General features: G+C 47.8%; 1 protein-coding gene across 1 annotated transcript; it reads left to right on the forward strand.

Moving 5' to 3' along the window:
- Positions 1-1,457: 1,457 nt before the first annotated feature.
- On the forward strand, positions 1,458-11,542 carry LOC106158303 (uncharacterized). Its single transcript, XM_086995566.1, has 3 exons — positions 1,458-3,790; positions 3,907-8,164; positions 8,586-11,542. Exons 1-3 carry the CDS (start codon positions 1,458-1,460, stop codon positions 10,986-10,988), a joined length of 8,994 nt encoding a protein of 2,997 aa, XP_086851692.1. The 3' UTR covers positions 10,989-11,542.
- Positions 11,543-11,870: the final 328 nt, after the last annotated feature.

Raw genomic sequence — 11,870 nt, forward strand, 5'->3', positions numbered from 1 at the left:
CGTTCTTTCTGTCTGTGGATTAAAGCGACACCCAATAATGAAATTAATTGTTTTATCGCTGATGTAACAAATTTGGGTTTTCTATTTCTGGTTTGTATTTTTCTGGTTTATTGTGCCAATGTTATGTTGGTATCCCCTTAAACAACTGGGGGGGGGGGTCATGTCGTAGATTTCAGATATGTACAAACATTGCAAAAGTCTCTACTGACGTCTCTATTATATTTACCATGCCACTAAGTATGGAGGAATACTCAAAACCAAATCAAAAATTTGAAGAATACGCATGCCTTTGGTGTCAATAACATTGTTTTCTAAATATTTAGTTTGAAAAGGATCAACCGGTGTTTAAAAACAAAGAAATACTCCCGTCCGTAACTCGTCTATTTTTACCAGAACCATCCAGCGAAGAACGCCGAGTCGCTGAAAGCTTCCAGCGCAACCCCACCTGGATTTGCACGTGCAGAAACTCATTTGGCAGATTATTGACAACTTTGTTGACAAACACGCGTAAACAAAAGGTGCAAACACGAGGGGTAATACCGCCACGCGGAGGTGATTAGTACCCCTCTGTAATTATCTGCTTAAAACAGTTCGCACGTGCGCGTGAAAGCATTAATGCCAAGAAGCAAAGCTCGCCGCGGCAGTTGGGTTTCTTAATGACGGAGAACCCTGCCTTTGTTGTTTACCTGTTACTAATCCGTCGTCACTTTTGGTCGATTTGAGTCGTGAATATTTAGAAGTAATCAGGTAAAAAGGTGAGGATAGAAATCAGGCCAGGGCGACCCACAGGTGGAAGAGCCGTGTGTCCAAATATTTCAGATATTTAGAAAACAAGTGAACGAGAGAATTGTTCTACTTTTTATTAAGTTTCTTTCTTTGCCATGACATCACCAGGAAATCGTTATGTGAAGAGTGTAGTGATCCGGCATCGGTGTGTGGCTTGTCTTGGCCTCGATCCGAGTCGAGGCTGAGTGTCAGTTTGGGAGAAACTCGATAGCTGTAAGGAGTGGGTTACAGCGAGGAGCACTGAGAACAAAGGGCGACGCCATTACTGTGAAGCAAGATAGAGATAGAGGTTGGAATCCTGATTTCTAGTGGTTATCTATAGGAAAGGGATTTCGTTACTGCTAAGGTAAGCAGATTATTAGTAGAAATATCCGGAGCTAGAGTTGATTAGCGTAAGGGATTTCTATATTGGTGGCAGCGAAAACAACGAGCCCACGTTGCTGAATAAAAGTTTAAAAACGAGTAGTTGTTTGTTTTTTCATACAAATAGCTGTTTTTCTAGTTTATTCAGCGGTTTGCTTAGGCAGACGTTACTGTTTTGTAGAAATTTTGCAAGTAACAATTAAATTGTGGGTGCATTATTTCTAGAGGGGGCTATATTTATATATTTTCAATAAAGATATATTTATAGTCGTTTGTGTTCTTCATTTTTATATATATTGATATTAAATATGGAGAATGTACATGTCATTAAAGTCAACTCGGCTGACGTTCAGGAGCTGTCACTAATACCGGGTGTTAGTGATAAAATAGCTGAAACTTTGGTGTCAGCGAGACAAAATGGTGGACAAATCACCAGGGAGTTATTGCAACTAATAACTCGTAAGAAGTTGACGGATGATGTGGTGGAGTTATTAGACTTTACTCCTAATACTACCCTCTCTACAGTACAGCAAGCCTCTGGAGGTAACACCAGCGCGGATCAGAAAATGGTGTCACGGGAGCCCAGTAGTTCTTCGGGTTTCGGGATTGGGTGTTTATGGACTTCTACACCCATTCGGTCACCCTTGAGTGAGGTACCAAGGGCTGACGAGAGGCGCATGGTCTCCACGCCTGTACAGACAGGAGAGGGGATGAGGGAAATGGTCTCCACTTCAGTGCAGACGGTGGTATCTACACAGACTGGAGACAAGTCGGAGTTACATAGGAGGTATGTAAACCTGGAACAGGCAGGTGTTAACCAGGCACCTGGGGGGATTCCTGTGGGTTCCAGACAGGAATCTCGAGGGCCAGCTAGAAGGCCGTTGAGTAAAATTCCGTGGGGAATAACTCCTATTCCCGAGAATCCAGGGCATGGTGATGACACTGAAGTGAAAATTCCATTCACTCAGGATATGCGTATACCTGGAAGGAAGACAGAAACCAGCCAAGTGCGACAGGCTACTGTACACTGGAAAACAGAGCCAGTCCCAGCTTACACCCGAGGGAGTCATGAGAATTATGGTGCAATGTATCAGCCAGGTCCATTCACACAAGGCCAAAATGGACCGACTACTGGGGTCAGACATGTAACTTTGCAGCCAGGTGTGGTCACACGGGACCAGTGTGGACCGAGTCTTGCTTTTATGCAAGATGGGCAGCAGTCAGGTGGGTTCACACAACACCAGTGTGGATCGAATCTTGCTTTTATGCAAGATGTGCATCAGCCAGGTGGGGTCACACGAGACCAGTATGGACCGAGCCTTGCTTGTGTGCAAGGCGGGCAGCAGCAAAGGGAGGTCACACGAGACCAGTATGGACTGTACCGAGATGTCAGACCAACAGGGTGGCAGCCAGATCAGGTCACACTAGATCACTATGGACCGAGCCATGCTTATATGCATGGTGAACAGCTGCCAGGTGAATTTACACTGAACCATGGTGGACCGAATCGTGAAAACTGTGGTCGGGGTCTAGAGCCATTCAGACAAGACTGGTTGAGACCGGACTATGGTGAACCAGTACCAGTTACCGGTATCAGCACTCAAGGATATGACTGTGGGGGGCCATACCAGGCGCCAGTCATTTCTCAGAGGAGAGCTGATGTACCCTGGGAACCAGTTCCTACTAATGAGGCTTCTTACCCTATGGAAGTCGGAGGTAGAGGTGTCCAGGGAGGACATCGTGGTGTACAGGGAAGATATAGTGGTGTCAATGGAGGACACGATGGTGATCATAGGAGTCATGGTGGATGGGGATCTACAGTTAGCGCCCCAACACGGAAGTTTAACCCTCCAAAGAACTTAGTCTTTGATGGGCGTGGTAACTGGACTGCATTTAAGAGCTTATTTGTCAGACATGCAGTTCGTGAACAGTGGGATGATGCCTTGTCCCTCGATGGGTTATGTTGGTGCCTGCGGGGAAAAGCTCAGGATTACTATGCTATACTGAGTCAACGGGTAGGTGGCCTAACATACCAAGTGTTGCTGCATGAACTGGAGAAACGGTTCGGAGAGCGAGATACGCCAGCTACAGCACAGTCGCGTTTCCAGAGTTCAGTTCAGGAGTCTAATGAGTCGTTAGATGACTGGGCTGATCGTGTGTTAACTTTGGCAGGTCGTGCTTACGAGGGCTTGCCGGAATCATTCACTGATATGCAGGCGGTGAATCGATTTTGTGCTGGTTTATTGGACAAGGAAGCGGGGCATGCTATTTATATGCGGAGTCCTCCAACTGTTCGTGAGGCAGTGCGTTTGGTGAGGATGCATCAGCAAATGTACCAGGTGATGGAACACACGGTGCCGAGGAGGGGTCGTCAGGGAAACCCGAGAGTAAATCAGGTAGCGACGGCCGAAATACCTCCAACACCTGAGATGTCCAGGTTGGTCCAGTGTATGGAGAACATGGAGAAATCCATTAAATCTTTACAGCTGGATGCGAAAAAGAAAACACCTCCTAATCCGGATATGTCCAAGTGGGTCCAGCGAATGGAGAATATGGAGAAATCTATTAAGTCTCTACAACTGGATGCGAAAAAGAAGGCGATCGAGAAAAGTGGGTCGCCGAAGGCAGAAAATGGGTCCAAGTCTGAGAGTAGACCTATGGATGGGACTTGTTTTAAATGCCGGGAAAAGGGACATTTTATCCGTGAGTGCCCGAGATGGGGAGATGCCTTGGAAAAGAGACAAGATAAGGTCTCAGGGGCGAAGCAGGGAAACGCCAAGGGGTCGAGGTAGGGGGCCTATCCTCGATCCGAGATGACGCTAGGTCAGACGTCAAAGAAACTGATGATAAGGCCCGAGAAAAAGGATCTGAAGCAGAAAAGAACAAACCTGAACCAGAGGTGGTATATGTGAATCAGATTGGATCCGTATCCGACTACTCTTTAAAAATCAGAGTAGGTGATAAAACAGTGAGGGCATTAGTGGATACCGGTGCTCGTGTCACCATTTTATCTGACAGTATCTACAATAGCTTGAAAAATCCGCCGAGAAAATTAAAGGATGTGCAGTTGTGGGCTGCAGGGCGGAAGATGGCTATGCCGGGTTTTATCGCAGGTCCGATAAAATTAAAAATTGGACACAAGTGGTATACGGAAACAGTATACGTGGCTCCTTTGGAGGAAGAGATGTTGCTGGGAGTCGACATATTGAGAGATCGGGGTCAAGCCATGATTGATGTTGGAAGAGGGATTCTGCACTTCGATGACATGAGTTTAACGTTGGACTGTTGCCTGGAGAAGGGTGTTCCCCAGGTAGCACGCGTTATGGTGTCAGAGCGCCGGGTAATTCCTCCTAACTCTGTAGTCAGAGTGGCATGTAAAATGGATATGGACCTCGATGATTATGTCATAGAGCCAGTGGAGAGGGGCGCGTGTAATTTCTTGGTTCCAAGGGTTATACGTAATAGGGGGAGTGACCCTATTATGGTGCTGATTAACCCAAGTGACAGGTATAAGCTGCTACAGAAGGGGTCAGAAATTGGGAGGGCTTTTTCTTATGAAAAAGTCGTGACGTCTGGACAAGCGTTTGACGAACATGTGCAATGTGGTTCAGTTTCGACTGAGTCGAGGGTGTCTAGTACGACATCGAGTCAAACTGAAGAGGATGTGGTGAGAGTAAATTACTCTATTCCTGCACCGCGGAGGCCTAAGGTGAGACCAGCCGAAGGCGAGGGTGAAGAAAGGCCAGGGGTTCCTCCACATTTACAGAAGGTGTTCGAGGAATCGAGTACAGAGTTGAGCGAGGACCAGCAAGCTCAACTGGGTCAAGTACTGACCGAGTTTCAAGATGTGTTTGCCCAAAGTGAGTTTGACTTAGGTAATTTTACTGCCTTAGAACATACTATTGACACGGGGCAAGCGAGGCCGATCAAGCAGAGGATGCGGCGTACACCAGTGTGTTTTGCTAATGAGGAGGAGGCTCATCTGCAGAAAATGATCCAAGCAGGGGTAATACAAGAATCCACATCGGATTGGGCGTCAGCGCCGGTGTTAATTCGTAAAAAAGATGGTAGCGTTCGTTACTGCATTGACTACCGTGCCTTGAATGAAGTTACCACTAAGGATGTATTCCCACTGCCACTGGTGGACAATTGTTTGGATACCTTGTCGGGTAGCGTTTTCTTTAGTAAGTTGGATGCAAACTCAGCTTATTGGCAGGTACCCATTCGAGAGGAGGATAGAAAGAAGACCGCGTTCATAACAAAGTATGGATTGTATGAACACATTCGCATGGCGTTTGGTCTTTGTGGGGCACCAGCTACCTATGCCAGAATTATGAATTTGGTCTTTCGAGGTTTATCATGGAAGACGGTGCTGGCGTTTCTGGACGATATAGTGGTGCTGGGTGCGAGTTTCGAGATTCATCTGCAGAATCTGCGTGAGGCTCTAATGAGGTTTAGAGCGTATGGGCTAAAGTTAAAGCCGAAGAAGTGTTCTTTCTTCCAAAGAAAGATCGAGTTTCTAGGTCGAGTAGTGACTGGGGACACCTTAGCCATGTCGGAGCATGATATCCAGGTGGTCAGAGATTGGCCGATGCCAACATGTGGAAAGGATGTCGAGAAATTTATGGGCCTAGCAAACTACCACAGGACGTTTATCAAGGACTTTTCCAAACTCGCTGCTCCACTATATGCCATGACTGGTAAGAACAATTTTCAGTGGGGTGAGGAGCAATCTGTGTCATTTAGATCACTGAAGGAAGCATTAACTTCACCACCAGTGTTGGCTATTCCGAGGCAGGATGGCGAGTATATTTTGGACACAGATGCGAGCGAGTATGCCATTGGAGCAGAGCTGCTTCAGGTACAAGATGGCGAGGAAAAAGTTGTAGCTTACGGAAGCTACGGCCTCACGAAAGAGCAGAGGCGGTATTGTACAACACGTAAAGAGCTGCTTGCTGTTGTACGTTTCACCAGGCAGTATAGACACTATCTCCTGGGGAGGCCATTCATGGTGAGAACCGACCATTCAAGCTTGCGTTGGTTAATGAGGTTCAAGGAGCCGCAGGGTCAGTTGGCGCGATGGTTAGAGGAGCTGTCGCAGTTCAACATGGTTCTATCACATCGGGCAGGGCGACTTCATGCAAACGCGGATGCACTGTCAAGAGCTGGACACACGGGGCAGTGTTTAACGTTTGGGACAGGAGTACACCTTGGAGATCTACCCTGTGGAGGATGTGAATATTGTAAGCGTGCTCACTCAAACTGGGCCAGGTTTGAGGAGGAGGTTGATGATGTGGTGCCATTGGTGATCCGAGGGGAAAACCAGGGGGGTACCAGGAGCGTCGAAAGCGAAGAAACCTCAAGTGACCGACAGAGTAACAGTGGCAAGACGGTAAACACTGTTATGGTTGACTCAGTGAGGCAGTTTTCAGAACCGGAGGTATTGGGGCCAGTGGTAGATACCTCGCCTGATGAAAAGGTGGAAGACATGCCTGAGTACCATATGTTGAGAGAGGTGATCGAGAATATCCCATGGGACCCAGGAAAATCGGTCCGAGTTAATGTGATCACCACTCGTCAGCAGGCTAAAAAGATGAAAAGAACGCCTGAAGTGGGCTCTACTGGTGTAGAGTCGAGTTCAAAAGAAGTGGGCTCTACTGGCGTAGAGTCGAGATCAACTAAAGTGGACTCTAAGGATATAGAGTCGAGACCAGCTGCAGTGGGCTCTAATAGTACAGAGTCGAGGTCAACTGTGAAGGCTGAGAGTAAGAGTACCTCAGGGCTGCGCAGTTGGGGGTATTCAGTGGAAGAAGTGAAAGCGGCACAGAAAGCAGATCACGATGTGAATCTGATTAGGGAGTATGTGGACAACGCCATTATTCCAAATCAGTCTACTCTATTCAGAGGGAGCAAGGAATTAAAGTCTTATTGGCTGGATAGAGAGATGTTTGTAATGATTGATGGTGTACTGTATTGGTCAGATCCGAAGACTGACGATAAGAAGTTAGTGCTTCCACATGGATTGCGAGTTAAGGCAATCGAGTTACACCACTGTTTACCATCAGCAGGACATCAGGGAGTCTCTAGGACTAAAGAGAGACTTCGAGAACGTTTTTATTGGCACAAGTTAGGCCGAGATGTGGATAACTTTGTGCGAGGCTGCGCAAGTTGCAATCAAAATAAAAAGTCGGCAAGACATGGCCGGGGTGCTTTAACCGAGTTCCAGGCTGGAGAACCTATGGAACGTGTACACTTGGATTTTCTGGGTCCTCTACCGAAGAGCACCAGGGGAAATGAGTACATACTCATGATGGTTGACCAGTTTACCAAGTGGGTGGAGTGCATCCCGCTTCCATCGCAGTCTGCTGAGGAGACAGCGCAGGCGGCAGTCGAACAGTTTTTCTCACGGTTCGGGGTACCGTTTGAAATATACACGGATCAAGGAAGAAATTTTGATTCGAAGCTGTTCACTGAGGTGTGTAGGATATTGGAGATCCATAAAGCACGGACGACACCCTATCGCCCATCTTCCAATGGTCAGATTGAGAGGTACAATCGGACATTGATGGACGCAGTGCGTTGCTTTACAGAGAGATCTCAAAACCAGTGGGATCTTCATCTACAGCAAATTGCCGGGGCTCTCAGGTCATCGGTCAACAGGATGACAGGTTTTACGGCTAACAAGCTGATGTTGGGCAGGGAAGTCAACACTCCTGCTGGAATAATGTTCCCACAGAAGGGAAGAGAGCCGAGTAGTACCGAGGGGTATGTGGCTGAGTTAGAAGCCGACCTACAGAAGGCGCACGAGACTGCCCGAGGTAAGCTCAAAGTATCTTCTAAGCGTATGAAGCGGGATTACGACCTGAGGATTTTGGAGCGAACCTATGCGGTCGGGGATTCAGTTTACATACTGGATGCGGCCGGAGGCCGGGGGAAGTGTAAGAAACTATGTCCCCCGTGGAAGGGTCCGGGAGTCATCGTGGAGAGGCTGAGCTCGTATTTATACCGGGTGAAGGTAAGAAATGCGGTGTTCGTGGCCAATCATGACAGGTTAAAACCTTGTCGAGACAGTGAGATACCTCTGTGGATCCAGCAATGGAGAAAAAATCCCGTGGTTGACTCTACAGTCAAAGGGGATGACAGAGTGTATTGTCGCTGTAGGCAGAAATGGCAGGGCCGATTCATGATACAGTGCGATTATTGTAGTGAATGGTATCATGGGTCTTGTGTAAACATTACTGCGTCTGACGCCCTCTCGATAAAGAAGTACAAGTGTGAGGATTGCACACGTCGATTGGTGCGTCCGGGCCATAATCGTGTATAGATTAAGGTCGAGTAGAGGGTTAAGGTTGAGTGGAGATAAGAGTTTAATTAGCTAAGAGTTTAGCTTAAGTCAAATAACTCTTACTCAAAATTCTTCTCTTTTTTCTTTTTAGATGGAAGAGCAGAAGTGGCTTAACCTTATTAAGCCGATCCAAGAGGCCTGCAAGGAGAAGAGGCTCCACCCAAGCCGGGAGTTGGTAAATGTGATTGCCAGCCGACCCATGGCCTTGCAGGGGGATGCTGAGGCACTGTTGCTGAAGCAGGTGGCACTCTCTAGGGAGAGAGATGCGGAGGCTTGGCGCAAAGATTGTGCCAAGGGCCTGTTGGCTGTAGGTTTTCAATCCTGCAGTTGGGTATGTGAGCATGTTGCCAGGGTTGCCACTCCCAGAAAAGGGAAGGGTACTCGAGAGGCGTGGCATGCCACATATCGAGATTTCCGATTGCAAGAGGATCCTACTATGGAGCATAGGAAGGATACAGTGACTCAGAGCACTGTGGTAAGAGGAAGTCCTGAAGCAGCAGTGCGAGGGGAGAGTGAGGAGTCGGGGTCAGTATCAGACAGCATACTGAGGACTCCCACTGAGTCAATGGAGGTGGACACACCTTCGAGTCCGGTGAGGAAGTCACCGAGGGCTACCCTTACCAGCTGGGGTAGTGAAATGGACTTGTGTGAAAAGATAACCTATGCTGAGGCGGTCAAGAAACCAAGTCCGAGTGGTGTGGTAGTGACACAGAGTCGAGACAAGTCAAGTAAGACTGGGGGCTCTTACCAACCACGGCCTAAGAGTCGAGTATGGTTAGTAAAGAAGACCAAGGACTCAACAACAAGGCAGGATGCACCTCCTAAGGGACCTTCAAAATTCACCAAGAAGGATGAGGAAAAAAGGTGTTTCCGATGTAAGAAAGTAGGGCATGTGGCTCGGAAGTGTCCAACTCTGTCCGAGGAAGAAAGGTGCTTCAGATGTTCAGAGCTGGGGCACATAGTCAAAGATTGCCCACTTTCAAGGAAAGCGGCCAAGGACAGGAAAGAAGTGTCTAAGGCGAGACGAGATGACTCCAGGGGGAGTTCATCGGGCAGGCGTGATGACTCCAGGGGGAGTTCATCCTATAAACCTGCGACAAGTGGTCTCGAGGAGCTGGGTACATGGGCCCATGCTAAGAGATCGAGGCAGAGTAGTAGCTCCAGTCATGGAGGAGTTACTAGTGCCGTGGCCACAGGAATTAGTGCGCCGAGTCCTGACTTGTGTCCTATTTTTGGATGCAATAGTCAGTTAACGGAGAAACACGCATGGAACAAACATATCCCTCCAGTGTTTCATCCCGTGTTCGACGGTAAGGGGATGGAAAAGAGAAGATTTTTGGCCCTTAATCTTCTAGCCACCCAGCTATTTGGAATGAACGCAAATATGGACAGGTTATGTCAAGCCTGCGATGTCATGGACCAGGGAGATCGGGAGATAGCTCCGAGTAGGAAAGAGGGTGTGGACAGCTTCATCCACGGCCTGGGGTTGTCAGGCGAGTATGCCCTCAGAGTGGGATCTCTCCTGTTGTGGAAGCCTTTGCTAAGCCTAATAGCGAAATTATGGCCGTCAGACCTGGAGGCGTATAGGAACACATGTTCCATAGAAGAGGAGGAAGAGCTGTCTATTCCTAAGCCTCCAGTAGGATACGACAGTCACTGTCACGTAGATCGTGTACGCCAGCACTTGGAGTTACCAACAACAGCTGGGTTACGGGAGGTCATCGAGGCCAAGCAGGTGGATGACAAGGAGATAACAGTGTCAGGGGCCACTGTTATATTCTGCGACCCAGCAACCTACCCAAGTGCTGAGGAGGTGGCTACTCTGAAGGCAGAGGGAGCCGTGGTGTCTGTGGGTTGGCACCCCAGACACGAGTTTGACCCAGAGGGCTGGGCGAAGTTTGAACAGACAGTAAGCAACCCAGAGGTGTCTGTTCTGGGTGAGATTGGTGTAGATTACACTACCTCATCGTGGCAGTGGGAAGCTCAGTTTGAAGTCCTGGAAAGAGCTCTTACATTATTAAGAGAAGACCAGGTACTGGTGCTCCACTGTCGAGGGCCCAAGGATGACTCAGCTGGTGATTTGGTTTGGAGACATGTTTTGAACATTCTTCGATTAGCTGAGAATGTGAAAAGTGATCAGTTAATACACTGTCACTGTTTCACGGGGTCAAGGAGGATGGTAGAGAAGTGGGTACAGTATTTTCCCAATACTTACTTTGGAGCTACTGCCATCTTCAGGACGTATACGGATACGTCGAGGAGTAGGAGAGCGATAGAGATGTTACAGTGGATGCCTGCTGGCAGGTTATTGCTGGAAACTGATGCCCCCTACTTCGGATTTCCGACAAGGAGTAAGTCCACTCCAGCTTTCCTGGGGAAAGTAGCGGAAGTCGTTGCAAAAATTCGTGGGTGTGACTGGGAAGATATTCTCAAGATCACCGAGGAGAATGGGCGTCGGTTATATCTAGACCGACTGGGGCCCAGTGTGGAGTAAGAATACCACGACGCTGGCCAGGAGGGGTACGACCTGGTCAGGAGAAGAGGCTGGGAAGGAGTTTTCCTAGTGATGAGTACCGTGTATTGATTCCTTGGCTGGTCAGCTTGGGCTGATCGAGAAGCGACAAGGGATCTGGTAGAGAGAATGGAGTGGGCGGTCCTTGGCTGGGTCAGCATGGGCTGATCGAGTAGTGATACAAGGATCGTAAGAATGTGTTGTTGGTGTTGGATTGTAATGACTACCTCCAATCCAGATAAAGTGGGGAGGAGTGTAGTGATCCGGCATCGGTGTGTGGCTTGTCTTGGCCTCGATCCGAGTCGAGGCTGAGTGTCAGTTTGGGAGAAACTCGATAGCTGTAAGGAGTGGGTTACAGCGAGGAGCACTGAGAACAAAGGGCGACGCCATTACTGTGAAGCAAGATAGAGATAGAGGTTGGAATCCTGATTTCTAGTGGTTATCTATAGGAAAGGGATTTCGTTACTGCTAAGGTAAGCAGATTATTAGTAGAAATATCCGGAGCTAGAGTTGATTAGCGTAAGGGATTTCTATAAGAGGAAATGCGTTTATCATATTATTGCTCCTGAAGACGGCAATACGTTTTATAATGTTTTTGTTATCCTTTTTCGGAGTCAGTACCCGGGCCTGTGCTATCTATGATGTCTCTAGACTAATTCCAGGATTAAACTGAAATGAAATTTATTGTCCTAGAGGAAATATGGAGCAGCAATATTGAAGTCAGAACTAAGTAGAGATAAGTGATAAGGTGTCGGTTTTCTGGATAAATGATAGAAAAATTATTAAAGAATTTATTGTTGATAGCAACAAGGAGTTGTATCATAAACCTCCTTGATAAAAACATAAGAAAAGGTTAACAAGTGC

The sequence above is a fragment of the Lingula anatina genome, chromosome 9 (assembly GCF_051362555.1).
Source record: "Lingula anatina isolate TDL-2025a chromosome 9, LinAna3.0, whole genome shotgun sequence".
Taxonomy (NCBI): domain Eukaryota; kingdom Metazoa; phylum Brachiopoda; class Lingulata; order Lingulida; family Lingulidae; genus Lingula; species Lingula anatina.

Excerpts from the sequence above, each read along its gene's own strand:
- LOC106158303 (XM_086995566.1), top strand. The coding sequence starts at position 1,458 with ATGGAGAATGTACATGTCATTAAAGTCAACTCGGCTGACGTTCAGGAG. Across the intron at positions 3,791-3,906 it reads AAGGCAGAAAATGGGTCCAA|GGGCGAAGCAGGGAAACGCC; the intron begins GTCTGAGAGTAG and ends ATAAGGTCTCAG. Across the intron at positions 8,165-8,585 it reads CGTATTTATACCGGGTGAAG|ATGGAAGAGCAGAAGTGGCT; the intron begins GTAAGAAATGCG and ends TTTTCTTTTTAG.